The sequence below is a fragment of the Mirounga angustirostris genome, unplaced genomic scaffold (genome assembly GCF_029215605.1).
Source record: "Mirounga angustirostris isolate CCGP_5_RB_7025 unplaced genomic scaffold, mMirAng1.0.hap1 SCAF_4, whole genome shotgun sequence".
Classification (NCBI taxonomy): Eukaryota; Metazoa; Chordata; class Mammalia; order Carnivora; family Phocidae; genus Mirounga; species Mirounga angustirostris.
Window position 1 is genome coordinate 37,901,298 of NW_026991712.1, and position 27,991 is coordinate 37,929,288.

Consider the following 27,991-nt stretch of genomic DNA (forward strand, 5'->3'; position numbering starts at 1 on the left):
ATATTTATATATAAATAATTTTGGCTCTTATGATAATATTTGTATGTGTGTCTTTATATTAAAATTAGTACTTATAATAGTATTTTTCATTATTAAAAGTAAAATGTTTTATTAAATTATAAAATGTTTATATAAATAATATTAAGAGGGGGATGGGCAAAAGGGGTGAAAGGGAGTGGGAGCTAGAGGTTTTCAGCTGTGGAATAAATAAGTCATGAGATGAAAGGTGTGGCATAGACAATATAGCCAATGGTATTGTAATAGTGTTGTATGGTGACACGTGGTAGCTACACTTGTGGTAAGCATAGCATAATATAGGGAGATGTTTGATCACTATGTTGTACACTTGAAACTAGTGTAACATTGTGTGTCAACTGTACTTCAATTAAAAAGGTATAATATGCTTGTCATGTTGTTAAGAATGAAGAAATCCAGCTGTCTCAGAAAAGTCTTCCTTCATTGCAGTATTTTTGCTTGCAGGACGAAGATGAGCTGGATTCCCACACCATGGTGAAAACTAGCTCAGAGAGTGTGGGCACAATGAAGGCCACAAGCACAATGAGTGAAGGGGCCCAGACCATGATTGAACATAATAGCACGATGTTAGAATCTGACCTGGGGACCATGGTTATAAACAGTGAAGATGAAGAAGAAGAAGATGGAACTATGAAAAGTATGTGGCTTTTTCCTGTTGAATATTCATTTTCTATTTAAAAGTACACTTCGGTTGAAACCAAGATAGTTCTCTCTTACTTTTTATAGCCAGTTGTGGAAAATTTTGTTTCTGGGCATTATTTAACAGTTTAAAAAGTATGGCATAAATAAATTTTTTAAAAAATTTTAGTATAGCAGAAAGCAGCACATCTCTAACTTAGGGTTAGGGAGCTTTTTTCTGTTAAAAGATGCTAACCCATAACTTAATTTAATTTGTAAAGTATTTTAGAGCTAAAAAGATAGCAGTCCTAACATTTACTTTTCCAATAAAAAAGTGAACATAAAAGTCTGTTCCAATAAATACAACATAATATTATTTCATGTTGTCTAAATTATCGGTTAAGCCACAGATGGCAGGGAGGTGCAAGCCAAGAGAAGAAACAAGGGCTTGCTTGGGAAAAGAAGAAACACTAGAAAGAAGGATCAAGAGACAGGGATACTCCTGGAGAAAATTCAGTTCAGTGCATATTTACTACCACTTGTCATGTGTGAGGCACTGTACCAGGCGTGCTGAGGGGGCTAAAATGACGATTGAGACATTCTCTCTAATCTCTGTTGCTTACAGAGGGATGAAGAGAGAGAGACTTTCAGAGACTAGCATTTCTTTTTGTGTATGTATAACTTTTTTAAGATTGCAGTTCACAAGGTAGGGCATTGTGATTTCACAGTTAGAGGCAAAAGCAGATTCATTACCTTTTGATACCTACTGACCTTCCTCTTCCCCCTACTACGCTAGTCACGTGTGGTCAGTGTCAAAGTCTAAGCACTAGGCTGTTCTCCACTACACAGCACTGCTTCTAAATGGCACAAAAGCAGTGATACATGATTTCTTGCGTTATATAGCCTGGCAAGTTATAAATATTCAGGAATTTGCTTCTATTATAAAGTGAAAATAGGAAGCAGTTTCCTCTGTGACATTTCTGTTTTCTTCTTGCTACTCCCCCCGTGAGGCTGCTTAGTAAGTCTTACCTCATGGCTTCAAGCCATTTGTTCACTGCTTTTGCTTTCTTCACATTCCCTAGTACATACAGCACATTATGGTTGTAGACTTTGAAAGGGAGGGTCATGAAGCACAAAATGCAAGCAGATTGCCATAGAGTTATTCCTAGGTGGGAACTGGGAAAGGGATATGAATTTATTTTTAATCTCCCACAACTGTGAGTCTCCTGAGCCTTTACCCTGGAAAGCAGCCTGAAACGTGTATCCCTAGCTAGGCTTCTGACTCTAGTAGGCATTCCGCATCCAGAACATGCTCACCCAACGGTATTGGATGGTCTTGGAGCCTCCCAAGCCAGCTAGTGGTAGGGTACAAGCCATGTGCCCTGTACATCAAAAAGACCCTATGATAAGACGGTTTACAGCATATTACCCATTAGCATGTAGCATCACTTTTCCACAGCTGATAACATTCTTTTAGGCAAACTCTATCATTCTTAGCAGACCAGTTAGAGGACCATTGAGTGCTTTGTTATATCTTCTAGAGAGCTACTGATCTCCCTACAAAACTATATAAACAACTTTTTCTATGCAGTCACATAGTTGAATGTCAACATATAATCAGTGGTTATTAAAAACAAGTTTTTACACAATCTAATTCATGTTGGATTATATTTCAAGGAAGTGGTATGTGATGACGATTTATCAGACATCATACTTTAAAATTACAGTACAGATTTCCACATATTTTTTGTAGTGAGTTTTAGCTTTGACAGCCACAGAAATCATTCAATATATGTTATAATTTTATGCCCTAAATATATTTTTGGACCACAGAGATTTTACTGAAAGCTCATTTTTAAGTTGAGCAGATAGTGGCTTATATACTTGCATTTGTTTATGTGCTTTAGCAGATTTTAAATCCCATGAGCCAACTTTCCATGTATTTTAAGTGTCTGCAATTTAGACATCATTCTGTAATGTGGGACTTATGCGTTCCCCAGAAACTAATCAAGTGATGTTAGTGTAACCCACAGGGTTATTCGTACTATAGTATAACAATAGTAAAGAATATAAAGAAGTTATTGAGGCAGAACTTACTTACCCTGAAACCACATAATTAGTTTTAGTTGGTTTTTTTTTCATGATCTAAATCTTCTTTAAAATTTCTTAGATTAGTTGGTATGAGTTCTCAGGTTATGTCATACCAAAGCCCCATTTGCTAATATGTCTCTAGCATTTTTGTCCCCCCCCAAATTATAGCAACATATTATTTTTAATTTTCTAAAATCTCTACAATGTTATATTGTGTGCTGAAGATCCTGATTTCCATAACCTTTTCCATTGGAGTCTCAAATGAGTTATCATATATTCTTGTCAGTTTAAATTATGTTTGCATACTCTTTTACACCTTTATTCATGAAGCTAGAAATTATGGACCTGTTTTCCTTACTTCTGAAAAGTGTGGTGATATGACTCTAGGAAACAAGTTATTTTTTTTTTAAGTTTTATTTATTTATTTGACAGAGCACAAGTAGGCAGAATGGTAGATAGGGGGAGAGGGAGAAGCAGACTCCCCGCTGAGCAGAGAGCCTGATGCAGGGCTCGATCCCAGGAGCCTGGGATCAGAAGCAAAGTTATTAAAAGATCTTTTGAAGGGAAGTAGAGAAAAGTGACAAAAAATACTTAAAATTTGATCTGTTTTTTAAAAAAGTGCGTATGAGGGCATGTCTCCAGAAGAATTCTCGAAACCTGTTTTCAGCAGCGATAGCATCACTTTCACCCTCCCTCTCCCACTGATCCCACTCACATCTCCCTGGGGCCTCCTCAGAGCCCAGGGGATGTCCAGGCTTCTGCCTGGCAACCCAGGTCTTTTACACTCTGGCACCAGAGTCAGATGGCTCTCTCCATCCTTATATATTGTGTTTTATCCAGTTGGAATTATGAATGTTTGACAGTAGGTATAAGCAGGTTAGTTGTCATTAAGGAAATCAACATTTGGGACTTTGCATCCTGAAGGAGTGGATGAGGAAGGTCAAGAATCCATTGTCATCACATTTCTGAGATAATAGAGATTGTTTCTTTGGGAGTAGCTCTGGGAAAGTGGTTGTTTCAGCAAAGAGAAGACTGGGGTCTTTTACCTTGTTCAGCTTAGATCTACACAGTTCTGTTTTCTGCGGTGGAACTTTCTGGTCTTACAGAGGTGGGGCTGGATTGGTAGCTCTAGTTGCTGGGAGGGAACTGTCTCTGTTGATATTTGAGGAAGAGCCACACTCTCCAGTCTGGTTAGAGATTATGCTTCTTGGCTTTAGCCACTCCCTCATTCATATCCTTAACTTCTCTGCCCTATTCTCTTTCTTTTTCCCTCCCGGCAAAATGTGACTGTGGATCAGTCTGTTTGTCCATCTTCTATGCATCTTCACCATGGCTGCGGAGTGCTGATGGAAGCAATCTCAGATCTGTACAGATGAAGATAACCACTTGGGCCCTCAGAACTTTCCTAGAGGCCTGTTTCTCTCCTTCAGCTCTTTCTCCTACAAAGTGGCTATTTTAGACCTTCACGAAATTTCTTTCTGCCACTTCTCCTCTCAGTTTCAATAGATGACCTTGCTTTCTGCTTCGTAGAGAAAAAAATTAAACATTATCACGTGAGAACGTAGAAAAGCTATATAGATGTTTTAGACATAGACTTTGGTATAAGATAGAAAAATTAAGCCATCCTTAACTTCTCTTTCTTCCTCACCCCTCACTGAATGAACATCATCTCATGAGTTCTGCCTCCTGAATAACTGTCCTCTTCCTACCGTCTCTGCTTGCATTTCTGTAGTGTAGATCCTCATAGTCTGTCACATGAAAGGTTTCCTAATTGATCCCCTGCCTCCATTCTTGGTCCCTGCACTCCTCACAAATTCAACATATCTCTCTTTTACTGATGGCTCTCCAGTGACTCCCCACTGCTCTTAAAGCCCAGCATGGGTTAAAAATCAGTAGACACTCTGGTGTCTGCTCACCTTTCCGTTTTCTTGGCTCACTGTTCCCTCACCAGCCTTTTTCCAGCTCCTCAGCTCTTAAAATACTCTCTCATGCCTTTAGGCTTTTGTTCTGCCCAGTCCCTCTTTTTGGATTGCTGATTCCTTGGCTAATTCATATTCATCCTCTTAGGCTCAGTTAAGGGGTTGCTTCCCTTACTGACCCAGGTTGGGGATGTTGCTCCTCCCACAGGCTGCCACCTCACTTCGTGCTGTTACTCTGAATAGCAGTTGTCACACTGTGTTCTCATTGCTTGTTTCTCTGTGATTATCTGTTTACTCCCCACTGTATTCCCAATGCTTAATGCGATATCCAGCACAATAGTAAAAGTTCATTAAATATTTTCTGACCAAATGATGTGGTGTAGTGAAAAGACCATGGGATTTAAAGTCGGACCACATTTAATTGTGTTCATCTTTTCTGAGCTTCAGTGATGTGTATTTGTTTCTCTTTTTTGTGTGTGTCTGTGTTTGTATGTGTGTGAGTGTGGATTAATGTAGGTAAATTCGGCACCTAGCAGAATAGGTCATCAGTAAGGGATAATCTCCATCTGCTCAGCCCGTCAGTTTGGCCTTCCAACAGCTTGGAAAGCTGGAGCATCTGGAGAGCCCGGCCTTGCTTCCTGCACAGTGAGGGGGGCCTGCTCTTCCTGGGACTGCGCGTGTTGAGCCATTGTGCTCAGTGGCTCTGTCCTTTTCCTTCCCAAGGCAAACTCTTGCTCCCACCTTCCCCTGCCTCCTCCAAGACCTTGCTCCAGCTCTAGTTATTCAGTAAGACAGCCAGAGGGGATTCTATAGAGAATAATGACCTCCAAAATAAACAAGGTAGCACAGACATAAATGTGAGTGATTTGAATGGCAAGATGAGGAGGAAATGGTGAGGGAGCACTCAGCTGATCTGATATCTCTTAAGTAGGAGTATGATGAGTAATATGTGTTGAGATAACTTGCAGGTTGGAGAACTGTATTACCTTGTTTGTGAAATTTGATGTCTCTTTGAGAAGGATGGTAAAAAGTACCACAGAAGCATGAAAGAGTGAATTTGAATTTTATTATTTTTTATTTTCAGAAAAAAATGTGTGGATTTCTGAAATTATAGCTGTCATCAGTGGAGGGTCTGGCATGGGCCAACATTATGCTTAGGACTTTGCATACATGATCTCACTGACCCCGCACAAGGACCCTGTAGAGTAGCATTGTTACTACCATTTGCCCCTATGGAAACTGAGACTTGGCAATGTGAAGTGATTCGTCCAAGGCCTCACAGCAAGTAAGCGGTGGAACCAGTCGATAGACCCAGGTTTGGCCCCCAAATCATATCATTACTCAGGGGCTGGTGAACTTGACATCCCTCTTGGACAGGAGTCTAAAACATCTATGAATCCTTTAGGAAAGGAGACCTGGATCATTATAACTCCACATAGGTTGCTGGGACCAAATCATCTCAGAATAATATTATTTCCTTTTTTAGACAGCATTGCTAAGCTTCTAGGTCAGAGGAAGTGCTAGGTTTGGATATTGTGTTTTAGGAGTTTGGAAAGGTATTTGACAAGGTCTCTGAAGAGATCCTTGTAGACACTGTGTAGTATGAAGTAGCTGATAGTTCTGCTGTGAGGGTTGAACGGTTATACCTAAATAGGCTTGTATCAGTCAGGGTTGATTGGAGGATACAGAAACTGCTCTAGGTGTTTTAAACATAAAGAGATTGAAGTCAGAGATGTGAATACTAACAAAATCAGTGAAAAGGTTGGAGGAGAGGGCTGTGTAGACCAGGCCTCCAGGAATGACTCCTACCTCCCAGAAGCGACCCTGCCTGGAACCTACTGCGGCTGCTGTCATCAGGAAGGCAGTGAATCCAGAGGCTGCCACTGGCCTCTGGAGTTCAGTACTACGGACTGAGCTCAGTCCCTGCTGCTCTTACAGGACGTGAACGCTACCAGGGCTCCTGCACCTGGGAGGCTGGTGACTGGATGCTGGCATGCTGCTCTCAGGCCCTGACAGCTTCGTAACCGCGCCTGCCAGAGGCTCACGGCCGCGGCCTCACCTCTTGCTTTCCCACTCATGAGACAGTGCATTATTCAGGATAAGGTGCAGGGAGTTCTGGGAAATGCAGTGTTTAGCTCTCCGGAGGCAATGCGGCGGTTGCTAGATTTCAGTCAACCATAGTGTTAAATCATAAATTGTCAACGAGAAGATTTCTCATTGATACCCCAGGGCTTAGGCGTCAGCCCTGGCTGGGCTCAACATTTTTTACAGAAACTTGGATGAAGCTATAGAATGAAAGTCTGTTAGAATTGCAAATGACATGAAGTGGAGCAAAATAAAAATACATTTTAAGACATGATCAGGATCCTCAGAGATCTCCACAGGCCGGAGCAGTGGGCTTGATTTACAAGATAAATCCTGCTCCTGGGTCCGTGTAACTAACCTCACAAGTGTCCATCATAGCAGTAGCCCCTCAGAGATGCGGGTTCTGCAGACCAGAGTAGGGCCTGGGCATCTCTAAACAATAAAACATATGTACTGTGGTGAGCACTGTGAATTGTGTAGGACTTTTGAATCACAGACCTGTACCTCTGAAACAAATAATACATTATATGTTTAAAAAAAAAAAAAAAAGAAGATAGTAGGAAGGGAAAAATGAAGGGGGGATATCAGAGGGGGAGACGAACCATGAGAGACTATGGACTCTGAGAAACAAACTGAGAGTTCTAGAGGGGAAGGGGTGGGGGGATGGCTTAGCCTGGTGATGCGTATTAAAGAGGGCACGTACAGAATGGAGCACTGGGTGTTGTACGCAAACAGTGAATCATGGAACACCTCATCAAAAACTAATGATGTAATGTATGGTGATTAACATAATAAAAAAACCCAAAAAATCAAAACAGCAAAACTGTACAGGTACTTCTGAGGTGTGGCTAGGACTGATAACCATTTTTTAGAACGAGGAAATAAGCAGTTTCACTCGGCTCTTAGGGCCTAGAACTTACCTAGAATATTTAGGAAGGGTGGAGACACAGTGGAGCATATTCAGCAGAGAGTGAGCCAGATGGTAAAGCAAAACGGAGGCCATGTTGTATTAAGAATGGGTAGAGGAGGGGCGCCTGGGTGGCTCAGTCCGTTAAGCATCCGACTCTTGAGCTCAGCTCACATCTTGGTCTCAGGGTGGTGAGTTTGAGCCCTGCATTGGGCTCCACATTGGGTGTGGAGTCTACTTAAAAAAAGGAAAAAAAAAAGAGCGGGTGGAGGAATAACTGGTCATGTTTAGTTTTTACATTGTTTATTTATATTAACCTTTCATAACCTGTTTATCTTTTTTTTATCAATGATTAAATATTGGGTTAAGTAATTGTAATTGAATATGTATTTTTAAAATGTCTTCTTTTCATATGCCTGTAATACATAGTGACTTTTAAAATATATCACAGTTTATTGTTTCATTTTGGACAGTACATTTATGTAGTTTCACTTAATTACTAAGAGAGAAAAAATTAGGTTCTCCTTCAGATTTTTAGGAGTTTATCCTGGAAATAGGTTCTAGATTGATTTTAAAAGAAAGGGTTTAGGAGAGGTACCAAGAAGGGGAGACTGACCATTGGATATTCCTGTTCCCTCATTCATCTAATGTCCCTGGATGAAATTGTAAGTGAGAGACCATTTGCTCTGACCAACATCTTCCATGTCCCATTCTTTGTTTAGTGACATCTTCTCTCCAAGCCCTGGTTCAGTTCCTTTCCTTCCTTCTTCCTCCCCAAACCTATTTTAGGAAAGTATCAGATACGTTATTATAAAATGATTAATAATGTTTTATGTTCATAAGTTCCCCCTCAAATTACAGAGCTTTGGGCCAAAGGAGTAAATTGCTAAGGATGGAATTTGATTGTGAAGAAACAATTAACCAGAGTATGTAGGGGAAATCCCATTCCCACATCAGAGATCTTACCATTCTTTCATGAAAAACTTCTGTGTGCATCTTTAACTGATGCCGTATGCATCTTATAAGCATCTTTAAGATTGATCTAGCGCATGACGTAACAATAAGGGTGACAACAGTAAACTACAGCTCCCCACTGCAGCTGGGTGCAAATACCCATAATAATACTGGGTAGTTAGCAGCCCTTGGTTTTCCTTTACAGAGGTACAAATTATCCAGCTAATGTGTGGCTACAGTGGTTTGGACCTGTTAGTGTAGTATTTTGGTCATAGGATACCTCTTTTACTAGCAAAAGCACAGACAAGCATGTAAATAGGAGTCTTCCTTGTACAAATGAAAATCTTTCTTGTGAAGGCCTCTGAAGAAAGGGTTTCCATAGACACACAATGGCCATTACACTGGTCATTACTCACACAGGAAATCATCCCTTTTATTTAACTAAAATCCTTGGGCTTCAATCTGTCTGTTTCCCTTTATTCTGCCCTCATTGAAGATGGAAAACAGCTGGTCACTATTTTCTGTGGAAGAACCCTTCATATACACTTGGATACTTATTAAATTGTATCTTCAGACTTTTTCTGGCTGTTCACTTCAGTCCCTTTAACCTTTGTGTGGGTATTATTTTCTAAGCTTTTAATCTTTTTTATGAACAGCCTCTGGATCTTCTCCATGTTGTTTGTATCCTCCTTTGTTTTAAAATAGTCTGATGAAGTTAAGAAAAAGCTGATGTCAGTAGCTTCTGTATTAACATCCTGGTTTTTATATGTACTCACCATACTCTTGGCAACAAATTAAAGGACATATTTCCAAGATCATTAATCAGGTGGAACACCCACATCTTAAAATATTTTTAGAAGAACAAATTAGGTAATATTCATAAATCCCTTTGATGTCGAAATATCTTATGCTAAAGTTGTGATTAATTGTTGTTTTATTCCCTATACTTAAGTGTCTTTGTCATAATTATGTTAAAAAATTAAAAATTAAACAAAATACATTTTGTTAAAGTATTTTAGAAATTCCTTTCTATATTTAAATTTCCATGAAGGCATTTTACCTGTTTAGAAGACGTGTGCAAATTAAGAAAGTTAATGACTAATTGTGGGTAGACTGGCTATTTGCTCCAGGTATTATATTCACACAATTTTGTTTCCTTGCACATGTTCTGGGGAGTGTGTGAAGGAGAAGGAAAGCATTTTTTTTCTTTAAAATTCCACATGCACAAAGGGATTGAGTGGTGATTATTTTATTCTTTATTGCTACAGAATTTTTAGTTCCACAGCAAGTAGTTGAAGGAATTGGGGCCAAAATTAAGGAACGAGGTCATTTGGAACATTAAATTTATTATTAAAATAAAAATATATTTTTATAGGCTGGGGTCAGAATTCAGCCGCAACTGGAGAAATTGTTGTCAATTTAATGTGACTATTCTTTCTGTGTTTAAAAAAAGTATTTGCCATAGCAACCATAATCACGTAAGACAGAGCTTACAACCTCGAGACTTTGTGCTTCACTCTTCTGTTGAAGGACCTACTATTTTTTTTTCCTTTTTTAAAAAATAAGTTGTAAGTCAGAAACATCATCCTGTCTGTCCCACACTTCTGTGAATATGCATCTCCATGGAGACTGCGTTGCATGCCGTGGGCATGTGTTTGACATTGTGTAGTGAAACATTACTAGGCAATTACAGCTGCCCCCCACCCCATAACTTTTAAAACAAACCTAACCTATTTTTGTCCTTAGAAATTTTCAAAAGTTGTTTTTAAAATTTTCTTTACATATAACAAAGATAAGTTCTAAATGTTAATACTGTCTTAAATTAATGGAAAATATTTGGAACTATAAGCACATACATTTGAGTAAAAAATTATGTATCAGCATAATTGTTATAAAGTCATCCAAAAAGAAAAATCTAATGCAATAGACTGCCTTCTTTCATTTAAGTTGGTTTTTAGACTTTTGTTAACTCTCTCTGGGAATGTTTATTTCTAACTTAGGAACAGGTTAGTTTCCAAAATTTTGAGTGTGGAACCCAACAGGCATTTTACCATAGGTTTTTAAGCCAGCCTGTAAAAGACACTTAAAATTATGGTGTATCTGAAACGCAGTGAAAATTAAACCACTGTGTAGAATAGTAGATTTCAGGTTTCAAATTGGGGTGTTCCTGTCGTATAACTACCAGTTCCTAAGTCCTCCACTTGGGAACAGAAAAGTATCAGTTAGGGACTGAAGTTGGCTCTATGTACCCAAAACCCAAATAATAGTGGTTTTAACAAAATAGGATTAATTTCTTTTCTCATTTAATAAGAAATCCAAAAACAGAGTGTCCTGCATTGATAGAGTGATTTCATGCTGTCATTACAGATTGTTTCTGTGACACCATTTTGAGGTATTACTCTTCCCTTGTCCTCCTGCTTACAGAATAACTGTTAAATCTTCAGCCATCAAGTCTACATTCCAGGCATCCAGGCAGGAGGAAAGAGCAAGAAGAAATGGGGTGGGGTAGAACCCATAACAAGAAAATAGAGCTTTCCCAGAAATCCTCTTCTTTCGTGTCATTGGCCAGAATTGTGTTACCCGGCCATTCCTCTCCTCAAAGAAGGGAGGGTCTATAGATATTAGGTAGGCAGATTTTTCAGTTTGAGACCCTGGGACACAATTGCTGGCTCATATGTCTCATGATAGAAGCTCCTGATTAAGACAGAGTTAGGACCAGCACAGGACTGTTGGGATGTTAAGTGTAGATTCCCGGGATGAAATTTCTTAGTGGTTTTTTTTCTTCAGACTGTCTCTTCCCTTTTTTATAGTCACTACTCATTTCTGACCATGCTTTTACTTTTCTGACTCATTGCAGGCAAGAATACTGTCTGGCTTTATCCTTTTTCCTTACTCTGCATCTCTAAAGGAAGTGCCTACCAAGCCCATCTTGCTTTTTGTTGTGAAGGTTTTTATAATGACTAAAGATTTCCTCCACTTTATTCTCTGTATTGGAAGAGCAACTTCAGAGATTTTATTTTTCTCCTCCCCTTTCCTGTGCATGTTGCTGCTCTTAAAATGTAGGCCCTATTAGAATAGCTACTCTATAAATATTAGTTTCCAATAAGAAAAGATTAATCTTGTATTTACTCAGATACAGAGGTCTGAATTAAGAGTCACTGGTATATCCAAAGATCCCGACTCTTACAGTGCAGCACCAGCACACTGGTGAAGATTCTGGGATGAAGAGTTTCATACCTCCTAGGTGAGAAGAAAACAAGGAAGGCTGGCTAGAGTCTCTGTGATGAAGCCAGTGTTGATCGGAAGGAAAGGGACAAAGAGCAGTGTGAGCCTGGCCTGGTGGAGGAAGCCGGAAGGAGCAGGGGTCAGGGAGAGCTGTCTTCCTCGGTGGATTCATGGTGTCGTAATATGCTTTTGTTTTGTTTTGTTTTTCTCAAAGCACCTCCATATGCGAAATTTCTTTTTTAAAGGATGCTATCTAGAAGTTTGCTTCAATGAAACATTCTCTGTATTTGTCAGATGCGGCTAGTAATTGTGATCCTCATGGATTTCTTACTTTCCCAGGAATTAGTTCCCAATGAACCCATTTTTACTCTCTCTGATTCTGATTTTACTATATAAACATTGCTAACTCTGTCTTGTACCAAATGTCAAAGTTTTGAGATCTTTGTACATGTAACCCATCCTAAGAGTAGCTGGTTAAAATAAGAACTTACAACACAAATAAATAATCCTGTTATAAAATTATTCCTAAAGGAAAAAAAGAAAAGAATACTGAGCAAAGAAAGGTTTTATTTGAGGGAGTATCTTTCTTCCCTCGATCATTTGATTTACTCAGTTATTTTATAGAAAATTTACTGAGCTACACTTGTAATATTTTCGTTTTTATTCTCATACAAAGGGTACAGGTGGAGAATAATTGAGATGAAATTCCTGGATTTAATTTGGAATAAAAGGTTGCCATAGGAACCAAATTTCAATTCCAAAGATTGAGAAAGATGTCTTATAATGATAAGGCCCAGAGATGAATTGAGGGTTCTTAAAATCTGTTGAAAATGTTAATGGAACGTGTATGTCCCATCCAAACGTCAGTAATTTAACCTTGTCGGATTAACTGATTTCTTTTTTTAACAGAAGGAGATTTTAGGGAGGAAAGTTGAAGATAAAGTATCATAAACACAAAATCTTTATATTACATGTGTTGATCATTAAAATATACCTTTTCTCCTGTATTTTGTTCATTTTTAACATACCACTAAAGTCTGCTCCGACAGGGAATCTAAAGGCAGCTTTGGCTGTTATCTTGATACACTGCCCCTAAGGAGTTCTTTTTTCATGGATTTTGTATTTGAGATATGAGAATGTTCTAAGTCCTGAAAGTTTACTGTGACTATTGATGTTTTATACTATCCTAATTTTGATGGAATGCCTCAGTATCTTTTCAGGAAGTACCATTTGGGTCCCAGATGTCTTGTCACACTTATTTTCAAGCCTTCTAAAGCCTGAGCAGCTTTAATTGGAGGATGAGTCTTTTTTTTTTTTTTTAATTTTATTATGTTATGTTAATCACCATACATTACATCATTAATTTTTGATGTAGTGTTCCATGATTCATTGTTTGCATATAACACCCAGCGCTCCATTCAATACGTGCCCTCTCTAATACCCATCACCAGGCTAACCCACCCCCCCACCCCCCCTCCCCTCAAGAATGAGTCTTCAGATAAACAGTTTTTTGTTTCTTTTTTTTCCACTAACACATGCATATTCTGAATATCAGATTCCTTCTGACTTTACTGGGACAGATCATTCTAAAAATTGTAGTAGTCACAATTTCTCAAATTTATTATTGCCAATAGACAGTTGCTAGTAAAGAAATACTAGCAGCCTCTACTAATTCAAAAGTAATGATGTTGAAAAGCCACATACCATCTCATTAGCTCTTCCTCATGCCATCGATGTTGAACATCTGGGTGGATAATCAAAAACACTCATTGATGATCGTAGTTATTTGTGAAATTATTTGGGTAAAGGATTTGGGTTCCTACATTAGGGAACTTACAGTTTAATGAAAAGGTAAGCTCAAAAAAATATATAAAAGGCATAATTCATAGGCTAAAAATAAAAAACATTACTTTTACTAATAATTATTCTTGTTTGCTTACATTGAATCGTAATGACTCACTTGATCAGGGATTACATTCAACCATCAAAACACCAGTGAGAAAATGAAAAAGGCCTCTGGGTAGGTATTAAAAAATAACATCACTTGCAAATAAAGATCTGCAGATGTATAGAGAAAAACTTGGTTAACTTAAAAGAATAGTTACCTTAAAAACATATAATCAGCAGGGTCTCGAGCTACTTATACAACCAATGTTCATTGCAGCATTATTCACGATAGTCAAAAGATGCAATGTTCATTGCAGCATTATTCACGATAGTCAAAACTCAGGTATTCATTGCCAGATAAATGGATAAACAAAATGTGACATATACATACAATGGAATATTATTTAGCTTAAAAAGGAAAGGAATTCTAACACATGCTACAACATGGGTGAGCCTTATGGACATTGAGCTTTAGAACTTAGCTTTGGCTTTAGAACTGGGAGGTTTGAGGTAACAATAACTCACCTCAGATGAGGTGTCCAATAGTAAGCAGCAGGAAAGAGATAGAACTTAGAAGCGAGCTTTAGAAATAAAAAAATTGGTTTTCTGACTTAAAAAAAAATATGGCAGAACTCTAGAAATAGAACTTAGAAGCAAGGTCTGGGAGTTAAGAGTCAGACGTAAATATGGTAGGTGAAACCATGGGAGTCCAGGATGAGGTGGAATCAGCTGGAAAGACCAGAAGGAAGACATTTAAGATAAACCTGGGTAAGTCCTTATAACTTCTTTAGTTTATAGTGGTGCACAATGACAATAACAATGCAAGCTTACATATTTACAACTAAACACTTAGGTTTTAACATTTTACTTCATTTGACAAATTTCAAATATACTTGAAATGATTTTTAATAAAATTATGATAATTCTTGCCAAAATTCTGAAGTGTTTCTATGATCTAAGAATATTGTAGCTCTCTGCCTGATCATCAGTTGAATTCTTATGTGGCCTGGCTATTTTTGTTTTTTCATTGTTTCATTTTACTTTGTTCTTCATTAAATTGACAGTATTGGCCTTGAATCTGACCAGTGCAAATGTATTATATTGCTGAATAAAAAAAACCTTCATACTTCAATAAGAGCCATACTTCTTTAAATATAAAAATTTATACCCTCCCTGTGTTCTTTATTTACCTAAGGAAATGCAACTTCACCACAAGTACAAAGACCGTCTTTCATGGACTACTTTGATAAACAGGACTTCAAGAATAAGAGTCATGAAAACTGTAATCAGAACATGCATGAACCCTTCCCTATGTCCAAAAATGTTTTTCCTGATAACTGGAAAGTTCCTCAAGATGGAGACTTTGACTTTGTAAGTACATTTTAATTCTTCCATTTGTGTTTTATCCTTCTTCATTTTACCATCACATTGAGAAGCACAGTTTGTGTGTTTTTATAAAATTTAGACTGTGTATTAATATTCAGCATATAGCTATATATGTGGATAGAGGAATGGTGAAACTGTAGTTTGCTTGTAGACAGGCACTTGCAGAGAAATGTAAATAATTGCTTATATCAGAGCCCAAATTTAGAGAAATGTTTAGGACTCTTTAAAATAACAACTATGTCAAAAAATGTTTTTAAAGTAATGCAAATATGAGATACTCTGACAGTAAATTCAGTTTCCAAAATAAATGATGCAAAGGTATTTATGACATAGACTTAAGACATTTGCCTCAACTTTGAAAGTTAATTGAATTAATTTCTACTTGAGTAAGTGTTAATTCCACTTGGTTTGTCAGAAATAATAGTCCTATTGTATATCTAGTTAGCATGTAAATGTCAATATAAAACTGTGCCTTATTGCTTCTTTGTTATATTTTCTCTTTATTTCTTCTGCCCTGCTCCTTTTTATTCATTTCTTTTAAAGAAATGTGTATATTATAGGTATACAGTTCTGAAGCAACTGTTTCCACATCTTGAGGGAGTAAATTCTCAAAATGAGTTCTTTGATGGAGTAGAAGTTTTTTTGAAGTAAATTTTTACTTTAGCATGTTTTAAATAATGTTACTTGTACATATTGTTCTGTTCTGTAAGATTTTTTCTACATAAAATAAGTACAATCCTTTATAGCTATATATATTAATACATTTATAAGTGAATAGAATTTTAGATATATTTATCTTTAAAATTTTTAAGTAATAATAAGCCGTTTTGCTTCATCAATATGCCTCTAAATGCTTTGGGATTATAAATATTTTGATGTTAAGTACTTTTCTCCTTAATATTGTGATTATTTGTGCTTTTAAATAATCCTATGATACTAAAGTTTCAAAATCTGTCCCCAGTGTAGTTAGTATGACTTGCTAGCAAATATTAGCACTGGCACAAGTTTGCCTGAAAACATTAATTGTAACATCTGCTTATTTTTGTTTTTTCAATTTTGAAGTTAGATATTAGAAAATAAAATCTGGGGGCGCCTGGGTGGCTCAGTCGTTAAGCGTCTGCCTTCGGCTCAGGTCACGATCCCAGGGTCCTGGGATCGAGCCCCGCATCAGGCTTCCTGCTCGGCGGGAGGCCTGCTTCTCCCTCTCCCACTCCCCCTGCTTGTGTTCCCTCTCTCGCTGTGTCTCTCTCTGTCAAGTAAATAAATAAAATCTTAAAAAAAAAAAAAGAAAAGAAAAGAAAATCTGTATTATCTGTAGTTCTGGTAAGATTTCATTTTAAGCCATCTACTTTTTAAAAAATCATAAATTATTTAGAATGCTGACATTCAAGCTTTAAATCATTCACGAACATGATGAATTATGTAAAGTGTTTAGCATCAAAGAACTCTGTCTTGTCTCAGTTGGAATAAATCTTAATAGCCTGGGAAACAGTTTGAAATGAGCTAGAAAGTAATGAATAAGTTATCTTGGTTAAGAAAGAGCAAGTAAAATGATTTAATTCTGCTTCAGTTAGTCTTTGCTACCATTCCCAAAACTTAGTGGCTTAAAATAGCAACTTTTTATTTGTTCACAATTTTGTGGGTGTGCATTGTGACTAAGTTCAGCTGAGTGGTTCTTCTGCTGGTCTCACCTGGGGTCTCTCATTTGGCAGCTTGACTGGATCTGAATGATCTCTCTAAAATTACCTCACTCTCATGTCTGGCAGTGGGGCCCACACTAGGCTAGGCCATATGATGCTATCAGGCAAGCCTGGCATTTTTATGCGGTGGTAGCAGCCTACCAAGAGGGTGACAGCGGAAGTTGTATGGCCTCTTCAGACCTATGCCTAGAACCTGCACAGTGTCCATTAATAACAACATCAAAAAGAATGAATACTTAGGAATAATCTTAACCAAGGAGGTGAAAGACTTAAAACACTGAAAACTACAAAGTGTTGCTGAAAGAAATAAAAGACACCAATATATGGAAAGATATTTCGTGTTCATGGATTACAAGATTTAATATTGTTAAGATGTCAGTATTGTCCAAAGCAATCTACAGATTTAGTGTAATCTCTGTCAAAATCCCAGTGACTTTTCTTTTCAGAAATAGAAAAATCCATCCTAAAATTCATATTGGAATTTCAAGGGACTCAAATAGTCAAAGCAATCTTGAAAAGGAGAAATGAAGTTGGAGATCTCATACTTAACTGCTTTCAAAACTTACTACAAAGCTACAGTAATCAAAACAAGACAGACATATAGACCAATGGAGTAGAATAGAGAGCCCAGAAATAAACTGTCCCATTTATAGTCAAATGGTTTTTGACAAGGGTACCAAGACCATTCAGTGGGGAAAGGACAGCCTTGTCAAAGAAATGATGCTGAGAAAACTGGTTAGCCACATGCAAAAGAATGAGGTTGGGCCCTTACCTTACATTATGTACAAAAATTAACTCAAAATGAATTAAAGATCCAAACATAAGAACTAAATATAAAACTCTTAGAAGAAAACATAAGAGAATCTTTATGACATCGGATTTGGCAATAATTTCTTGGGAATGACCCCAAAAGCACAGGGAACAACAACAACAACAAAATAGATAAACTAGGCTATATTAAGATTTTGTACACCTAGGAAAACTATCAATAGAGTGAAGAGGCAACCCATGGAATGGAAGAAAACATTTGCAAATCACATACCTGGCAAGGGGTAACATTCAGGATATATAAAGAACTACTACAACTCAACAGCAAAAAAACAAACAACCAAGTTAAAAATGAGTGAAGGACTCAAATATTTTTCCAAAGAAGATACACAAGTGGGCGACAAATAAAAAGACACTCAGTATCACTAATCATTAGGGAAATGCAAATCAAAAAATCACAGTGAGATACCACTTCACACTCATCAAGATGGATATTATATAAACCCAGAGAAAGAGAGCAAATAAGTGTTGGTGAGAATACGGAGAAAGTGGAGCCCTTCCTTATGCACTGCAGGTGGGAATGTAAAATGGTTCATCTGCTGTGGAAAACAATATGGCATTCCTCAAAAAAATTCAACATAGAATTACCATGTGATCCAGCAATTTCTCTTCTGAGTATATACTCGAAAGAAGTGAAAGCAGGGACTTGAACAGAGATTTGTGCATTCATGTTCATAGCAACATTATTCATGGTAGTCAAAAGGTGGAAGCAAACATTCTACTAGAAATTGTCATAATTAAAATTCAACAGATATTAGAATATTGAATTTAGGAAGTTGGAGGTCATTTGTGATCTTGGTAATGACCATTTCAGTACCCAGCTTTTAAAATTTTCACACACAGCTTTTGACATGTAGCTTTCCACTGTCCCTTTTAGGCTCATTCTGGTTTTGTGAATTAGAGCATTGAGTTTCCAGTGGCCAGTTCCTATAAGTAAACTTTTGGTAACACTGTCAGTCATCATAGATTTTGGAGTCCTTCTATCAGAAAACTCCGAAATCTGTTCAAAAACATTAAACTAATTTAACAAATGTTCTACTCTCTGCTTTGGATTGTGCTGGGCACTATAGGTAAATAAATTTATAAAGTTAAGATATAAATTAATTCAAACCCACAGCAATAATTCAAATATCGTGTGGTTTTACGTAAGCAGGGACTTGGTAGAGGCTGGAGTAGTTTGTGAAATTATATTGTGGGAGGGCACTGTAAGCATTGAAAGATGGGTAACGGTAACAGAAGGAGGGAAGGCAGGAGCTACAAACAATGATGTGTGTAGTAAAACATTTTGAAGTAGGAAACCACAAGGTGTATTGGATGAAAATGAATTTGGACTTTCAAGTTCATTTGGAATGATATGATAAATAAAGTGGAAAGGTAGGTCTGGCTCAGATGGTCGAAGCCTTGCAAGGAAGATTGTAAAGTCTGAATTTTTATTTCCTAGACAGTAGAAAACCACTGAAGGTTTTTAAGTTGGAGAGTGACATGATGAAAGTGTTTTAGAATATTAATCTCGATGGTAGCATGCAGGATTGATTAATAGGAAAAGACTAGAGGTAAGGGAAATCAGTTACATGAAGCAGCCTTGAAATAATATGGTAATAAAGTAGAAAAGAAACAACAAAGACAGGAGTAAGTGTAGGAGACATTAGAAAAGATTAAAAACAAATAGCTGTCTTACTAGATTAAAGAATAATGCTTTTGGTTAAGGTGAGGAACTGGATAGTAGAAGGTAAAAGTTAAAAAAAAAGAAGAAGAAGAAAGGAAAGAAAGAAAGGAAAATGCCCTCACAGTAGGAAAGAGGCTTTAAGCGGTCATGACTGGACCAGTTTCTGCAGAACTATTTCTTTTCTGATGTATACAGGGCATGTAGCCTTAAAAGGGGAGTTGGGGGGCAGGCAGGGACAGAGTTACTGGAGCAGATCTTTCTTCTGCAGCATTGATGCACCTGTCAGCTGGAACTGCTCAACTCTCATCACTTTGAGGAAAGTGGAAAATGTTGTCACAGCTACTGAGGGGAATGTAAATGGGTATAAAGAGGAGATGAATAAAGGAAGGATTACGAGGGGATGAATAAAGAATTGCCAAGAGTCTGGTGAACGTGGTAGAAGACAAAGAACAGTGTGAGAGAGGGGCTAAAGGAGTAGGAAAAGAGGAAACAAAGGCGGGACAAAGTGGAAGGGGTTTGATGGAATCCTTTGCTTACAAAGTAAGGAAATGGACTTAAAGCAAAGACAGATTTCCACTTAAAACACCAGCTGGTAATGATAAGAGAAGTCTGGTCTTATTCATCCCATGATACATTAGATACAGAATGTTAAAAAATGTGACTCATCAAAATATAAAGTGTGCTCAGGTTTATGTGTTTATCTTCCCACTTTATGATGTGTCTCAAGGCTACCTTCCAAAAGGACTAGGGTTTTATGTGGTTTCTATGTCTATTAAGTAGAAGTTGCTTAAAACAACCGAAGTTGTTTTGACCATATTTCAGCACATAGAAGGCTTATCTTTTTGCATTGAGGAAAACAGGTTTCAAGAAAGAAAAATCAAAGAGAACACTTCATTGTCTTTTGTAGTATTCGGGGCATGTTCCTAAAGGACAAAGCTTATTCAGAAAGGTACTTGCTAGACAAATGTGCAGAGTAGGTAGGAAGCATTATTTTTCTTAAAGCCTATATGCATCATAATTTGTATATTTTCTTTAAGCATTTGTCTTTTGGATTTTCTGTGAACTGTTGTTTCATGTCAGTGTTCCTGGTTGTAATGAGATGATGGGAGTATTAATTTATGATTTCACCAATTCGGAGGTAATACAAAGAGAGGATAAAATATATTTGGGCTAATTGAGCCAGTTGTTTTAACTCTCCTAAAAAACATTCTGTTTATAAAGGGTGTGCCTATGAAGATTCCTAAAACAAATGTAAAAGGCAAATCTGTTTATTATAGCACTAGTCTGATGTTTCAGTTTTTGTTAGAATTATTTCCAAACAGCCTTAGCATCCAGATTGTTTAGTGTTAAATAGAGAGCGTGTAGATCATGTTTTGCAGAAATTACAGTATCATACTTAAATAGATATATTTTGGGTAACGTAAAGATTTTGGAATAAGAACAAAAACTTTAAAAGCCATCTGTTAACCTACTATATTGGTTCCAATTTTTAAAAATGAAAAAAATTGGATTGACAATAATTACTAGTATAAGAGGGATTAGGTAAATCAGCCATTTTTTGGTCTTTGACTCAAACTGAAATGTAAGTTAACCTTTCTTGATTACGATGATTCTTAAATATTTATTCAATTTGTGTTGTTCTTTTGGCTAATGGACACAAGAATCACCCAGAGCAGCACTAGAGGAAGAGTCTCAGTAATGGTAGCGGAGGGGGGAAAAAAAAAAAAAGTCCTCCCCTCCGAGTATAAATTTGCCTCAGACTTTACACGATTCCTGGATTGGCAAGTTTGTGTTCTAGGGAAACAAATGGTGTTTGCAAACAAACACCTCACTGCTGCAAAACACAGAAAGCAGCAAACCCAGAGAAGGTGCTCCTGGAGCCACCCTGTGTATTTTAGGAATCGTCCCTTGTTCTGGAGAAATGTTTCTTTCTCAGGATCTTTTCACCCTCCTCCAGCAGCCAGCAGTTAGACAGGGTCCACAGGGGAGACAGCGGTGGACTACGCGAGCCCATGCAGACAGACGCTTGTAGCGACGTCAGCCCTTTGGAAAGCCATCAGCGACACAGGCCCTGCTGACAGCCTGAGGTGAAGACTGAAGCCCGAGGCATCACCACTTTTTACCGGAGTAGGAGCCTGGTATCATCTGCTCTGTCTTGTTCAAAGAGATGTTAGCTAGAAGTTTCCCTTGTGGACTCCTTGGTCAAAGAACTTCTTGTCCTCTTCAGTCCCTAGTTGTGTGGACTGAGGAAACCACTTCAGTCGAGTGAAGTATTTAAGCATATTGTCATCGATTAGCTTTGCATTAATTAAGTGATTATTGTCAAGTATTTCCAGATGTTTCCAAGAGTATTAACAAAGTATGAAAAGATAACTGTAGATATTTCAGATTTATTTCTTCTGGGGTAAAGAAGAAATAAACACAGACTCTCCGGTGTTTTAGTGGAGAGCCCTGGATAAGGGTTTATGATTACAGGTGTACATGTGGCATGAACTTGAGTGTATGTGGCACATTGTGCTTTCACTATGCACTCCTTCCTTGTAGAGCCAACAGGAAATTAAAATTAATGAGAAGCCTGCACTTTGAAATACTTGCAGAATTCTTGACTATTTCAGTCCTTTGCCAGCTCACGAAATCTGTGCTGGCAGTCATGTCCAACAGATGGTGTGGCGCGTGCACAGTTCTATCGTGTGATTGTCGAAGTCCCTGTAGAATTTTTATAAGATTTTGACCAGTATCCTGTGGCATTTCAGACAGTCATAACCTTCGTTTTGAAAGGAGAATGGCCTTCTTGAAAGATAGGTGTTATATACAGGTAGGAATAAAATGGTAATAGTTAGTCACTGGGCAATTAAGCTGAATTCAATTGATCCTATAGTAGCTAAAGTCAACAAAAACTTTAGTGTCTCTGAACTGCTACATTGGTTCCTCAGTATAATTTAATCCATTTGGCCCCCTCAGGTAGAATGAGCATTTTGCTTCCTTCTTCACAAATATGCTGCTTAAAACTTCCATCATTTCAGAAAATGTTATTTAGTGGTTGTATCTGGGCAAGGTCTACTGGAACATTAAGCTAATACTGCTTATTTAGATAATTAATACCTTAAGTTAAAACTGACTATATCATCATTTCCTTTACAAATTAAAGTGAGCAGGCCTGTACTTATTGGATTAATTAAGATAGAAAGCGCAGGTGCACTGTGTGGTTTCTTGTCATCGTGTTGGAATTTATTAAGATGTTTAAAGCACATGGCAAAAAGAGAAATGGCTTACCAAGGAGAATTCTAACAAGCATAAACTTTCTCAGAGTAATTTGTTCTTTTTAAAATGCCATTTATTTAGAACACTGTGTTGAAAAATTGGCTACTTTACATTTTAAAACAAAGATATTATACTCCAAACATATGTTATAGCTAATCTTGATGGCTGAGGAAGTTATTTTGACTATATGGGCTTTCTGTTCATAACCTCATTTTGAATGTTTGGTCAATAAGCAGTGGGGACTGTTGGGATCATTACATCAAAAGAGATGTTAAGAACCAATCGTGGCATTTAGGATCAAAGAGTGAACAGTATAATTTATCACCTTTTAATTTAAGACTGATGTCCCATAGTGCTTACTTCTTAAATAAACCATTAGATTTCAAATAAGTTGTTAAGACTAACTGAGGTTACTAGTAATGCATATATCAGGTTGTGTTGATAATAAAAGAGTTGTTTTTTACTTAAACTGACTTAAATGAAATTTCTTTAAATCTGAAATTATCTTTGTACTTTCATACTTAATTCATATTTTCAGAATATACATGGTAGCTTAGTGTCAGAACCCTTTATGTAAGTAGCTTTCATCATACTTCCCGACATAATCTTTCTCAGTTAAAAGTATACTGTTCTTTTTGGGCTTATTAGATTTGTTGGCCTAGTTAAACTAAGAAGGACACCATTCTCTCCCATCCTGACGTTAGGTTGACAACTTTTCCCTATAGTACTTCTCACTCATTAAAATAGAAAAGTTTCATTAGGTTGGATTCATTATGTTGGAAGACTTTCCAGTAAATAATAGGTTTTGTTTTGTTTTGTTAATTCAAAACCTAGTCGTCTTTGATTTAAAACCAAACTAGTTTGGGTTCATAATTTTATCTGTCAGTAGCAGAAAAATCTTCTTGCTGTAAATATAGACAGATCTTAAAGAGATAAATGAAAGAGGGAATCAGAAACTAATATATAGTAGTAGATAAAAGAATTTTGGAAAACAAATATCTTAATTTCATTAATTCATTTTGAAGAGACATTTTTGGTGGTTCTTAATAAAGGACCTATTTTTTCTTTATGAATTAAGTAATAGTGCATGTTTAAGTTGATATACAGTATGCAGTATAATTAAAGTTGTTGTTAATTATTAAGGTGTTTTACAAAAAGCTCAGGAGCCTGGGTTAGAGTATCAAGTTGTAATTCTACAGGCCTTCAGTTTAGTTTTTAACTTTCTGTATTAATGTGAGAACGTGTGAAGCTACATAATAGTCAAAGTTATAAATGTATAAATAGATAAAAAGCTAATAATCAGCCATGCTTTTTTAGTAACTAGTCAAATGAAATGAGTAGTCTAATTGTGAATTATTGTTGCTAATGGACGAAAGATCTAAAACAGCTAATCATTTTAGTGATTATATTCTTTGATGAAAAGAAATTTACTGTCCTGTTAGAACTTCAGTGATGGTACAAAATTCCTGAAGTTGCCTTACTTTTGATTTTAAACATTTAATCATTCTTTCCCTGACTCTGAACAATGAAAGCTTTCCCTTATGCATATCTGCATAAGGCACAATAGAAACAAGATACAGATAAGTGCTGCCCTTGAGTTTCAGAAATCAGTTAATTACAGCTAATATCTGCAAGCAAATTCTATTTTTCCATTTTCTTTTATTATAGTATTATAGGTAGAATCTTACAGAAAAATATTCTTTAAATAACTGAGTTAAGGAAATTAAGTCATTGTTCAACCCTTTTAACAGTCTAGGAGTCAGCATTTAACAGTAGCTCTTTAGATATGGTAGAAATTCACCATTTTTGTTGTCATTTTTTAAGTTTTTATATAAATTCTAGTTAATATATGGTGTAATATTAGTTTCAGGTGTACAGTATAGTGACTCAGCGTTTCCATGCAACACCCAGTGCTCATCCCAACAAGTGCACTCTGTAATCCCCATCACCTGTTTTACCCATCCCCCGACCCAGCTCTCCTCTGGTAACCGTCAGTTTGTTCTCCATAGTTAAGAGTCTGTTTCTTGGTTTGCTTCTCTCTTTTCCCCCTTTGCCTATTTGTTTTATTTCTTAAATTCCACATGTGAATGAAATCATACCGTATTTGTCTTTCTCAGACTGACTTATTTCACTTAGCATTACACACTCTAACTCCATCCGTATTGTTGCAAATGGCAAGATTTCATTCTTTTTGATGGATGAGTAATATTCCATCGTGTATATATACCACATCTGCTTTATCCATGTATCAGTTGATAGACACTGGGGCTGTTTCCATAATTTGGCTGTTACAGATAATGCTGCTGTAAACATTAGGGTGCATGTATCCCTTTGAATTAGTATTTTTGTATCCTTTGGATAAATACTTAGTAGTACCATTGCTGGATTAGAGGGTAGTTCTATTTTTAACTTTTTGAGGAACCTCCATACTGTTTTCCAGAGTGGCTGCAGCAGTTCGCATTCCCATCAAAAGTGCAAGAGCGTTCCCCTTTCTCCATATCCTGCTAACACCTCTTGTTTCTTGTGTTGTTGATTTTAGCCATTCTGACAGCTGTGAGGTGATATCTCATTGTAGTTTTGATGTACATTTCCCTGATGATGAGTGACGTTGAACATCTTTTCATGTGTCTGTTGGCCATCTGGATGTCTTCTTCGGAAAAATATCTATTCATATCTTCTGCCCATTTTTTAATAGTTTATTTTTGCTTTTGTTTCCCTTGCCAAAGGAGACATACCTAGAAAGAAATTGCTACGGCCAATGTCAGAGAGGTTACTGCCTATGTTCTCTTCTAGGATTTTTATGATTTCAGGTCTCATGTTTAGGTCTTTCATCCATTTTGAATTTATTTTGGGGTATGATATAAGAAAGTGATCCAGTTTCATTCTTTTGCAAGTGGCTGTCCAGTTTTCCCAACACCATTTGTTGAAGAGACTGTATTTTCCCATTGGATATTCTTTCCTGCATTGTTGAAGATTAGTTGACCATATAGTTGTGGGTTTATTCTGGATTTTCTGTTCTGTTCCATTGATCTATGTGTCTGTTTTTGTGCCAGTACCATACTGTTTCGTAATAAAACTTTGTAATATAACTTCAATTCCAGAATTGTGATGCCGCTAGCTTTGCTTTTCCTTTTTCAAGGTGCCTTGGCTATTCAGGGTCTCTTGTGGTTCCATAGAAATTTTAGGATTGTTTGTTCTAGCTCTGTGAAAAAAGCTGTTGGTATTTTGATAGGGATTGCATTAAATGTGTAGATTGCTTCGGTACTATAGACATTTTAACAGTATTGGTTCTTCCAATCCATGAGCATGGGAGTGTCTTTCTGTTTTTTTGTGTCATCTTGAGTTTCTTTCATCAGAGTTTTATAGTTTTCAGGGCACAGATCTTTCACCTTTTTGGTTAGGTTTATCAGAGTTTTATAGTTTTCAGGGCACAGATCTTTCACCTTTTTGGTTAGGTTTATTCTTAGGTGTCTTATTGTTTTTGGTACAATTGTAAATGGGATCAATTGCTTAATTTCTCTTTCTGCTACTTCATTGTTGGTGTAGTGAAATGCAACAGATTTTTTAGATTGATTTTGTATCTTGCGACTTTACTGAATTTGTTTATCAGTTCTAGAAATTTTTTGGTGGAGTCTTTCGGGTTTTTTATATATAGTATCATGTCATCTGCAAATAGTGAAAGTTTGACTTCTTCCTTGCTGATTTAGATGCGTTTTACTTCTTTTTGTTGTCTAATTGCTGTGGTTAGCCTTTCAGTACTACGTTAAGTAACAGTGGTGAGAGTGGATGTCCCTGTCTTTGTTGTCATTTTTAAAAGCATTTTCCAGAACTTAGTCAACCTGTGAGCTTCCTTTTCTATTTTATAAGTTGCTCTCATCTGTGAGAATTTCTTCCTTGTTTAGAATCATTTATACTTTTTTTCTCTTGACTCCATATTAAAACTATCAAGCTTTCGTTCATTAGGATACTATGCCCTATTTTGCTGTAATTCATGATAGGAAGCTGCATTAACTTTAAAACTTCAGCATCTGACATTGTTTCCTAAATACCAGTTCTTTAAGTTCAAAGTGGTATGTGCAGTTGGTTTGCATGTATTTTACTGCTCAGAGTTTTTCTGTCCTTTTGCTTCTAGCTAATAAACTAGGTATTACTAAAAATAATAGCCAATATATATTGAGTTTACTATGTGCTGAGTATAGTTCAAAGTACTTTCTTGACATTGATCCTTTGCAGAAGGTATTATTGTTATCCCCCCCACACACACACCTTTTTTTTTTTTTTGCAGTTGATGAAACTAAAGGACAAATTAATTAGTTCAGTAGCCAAAGTCACATAGCTTCTAGGTGGCAGAGCCAAAATTTGAACCCAGGTAATAATGCTTTAGAGAGTGCTCAGTACTACTTAACAATTACAATGATACTGAGCCTTTGTGAAGAGGTTAGCTTGCATGCCAAGATAAAGTCACTAATCAAGAAAAGGAGAGGATGGTTTAATCATAGCACCAAACCAAACTGGGTAGAAGCACAACTGAAGACCATTAGAATAAAGTAGGTATTCCGGACGTGGGGTGGGCAGAGGTGCAGGGTCCAGAATGAGTTGGCTTTGCCAGCAAAACAAAAGGATTTCTGTACACTTCAGCTGGGCCAGAGAACAGTCTTAATGCAGATAATGCCTACTGAACAGAGTAATATTGGATATGATGCAGGAATGATCTAGGTTATAAAGACTTAACAGCAAGCTGAGGCTGCTTCTAGCTTGTATTTAACCTTAATCCTGTGAGCAGTGGATAGCCAGTACAGAATTGTTATCAGGAAAGTAACTTATCACATTTGGTTTTTTTTTTTTCCCCCAAAGATTTTATTTATTTATTTGTTGGGGGCGGGGGGAGGGCATAAGCAGGGGGAGTGGCAGGCAGAGGGAGAAGCAGGCTCCCCGCTGAGCAGGAAGCCTGATGTGGGACTCAATTCCAGAACCCTGGGATCATGACCTGAGCTGAAGGCAGACGCTCAACTGACTGAGCCACCCAGGAGTCCCTTATCAAATCTGTATAGAACCACACAAGATCCTGAATAGCCAAAGATATCTTGAGAACAAAAGAAGCTGGAGGTATCACAATTCCAGATTTCAAGATACACTACAAAGCTGTAGTAATCAAAACAGTATGACACTGGCACAGTATATAGACACACAGATCAATGGAACAGAATAGAAAGCCCAGAAATAAACCCATGCTTATATGGTCAATTATGACGAAGAAGGCAAGAATATACAACAGGGAAAGGACCGTCTCTTCAATAAATGGTGCTGGAAAAACTGGACACCCACATGCACAATGATGAAACTGGACCACTTTCTTACACCATATGAAAAAATAAACTCAAAATGGTTAAAGACTTAAATATGAGGCCTGAAGCCATAAAACTAGAAG

The 27,991-nt window shown here is 37.1% G+C and overlaps 1 protein-coding gene across 4 annotated transcripts in view; it reads left to right on the plus strand.

The window, feature by feature from the left end:
- Nucleotides 1-27,991, plus strand: part of STK3 (serine/threonine kinase 3) — a 271,666-nt gene that overhangs the window by 189,421 nt on the left and 54,254 nt on the right. For all 4 annotated transcript variants that reach the window (XM_064588079.1, XM_045896164.3, XM_045896166.3 and 1 more), the window contains 2 exons: nt 481-673; nt 14,918-15,093. In XM_064588079.1, coding sequence (XP_064444149.1) covers nt 481-673; nt 14,918-15,093 — 369 coding nt within the window. The remainder of the gene's footprint in view (nt 1-480; nt 674-14,917; nt 15,094-27,991) is intronic.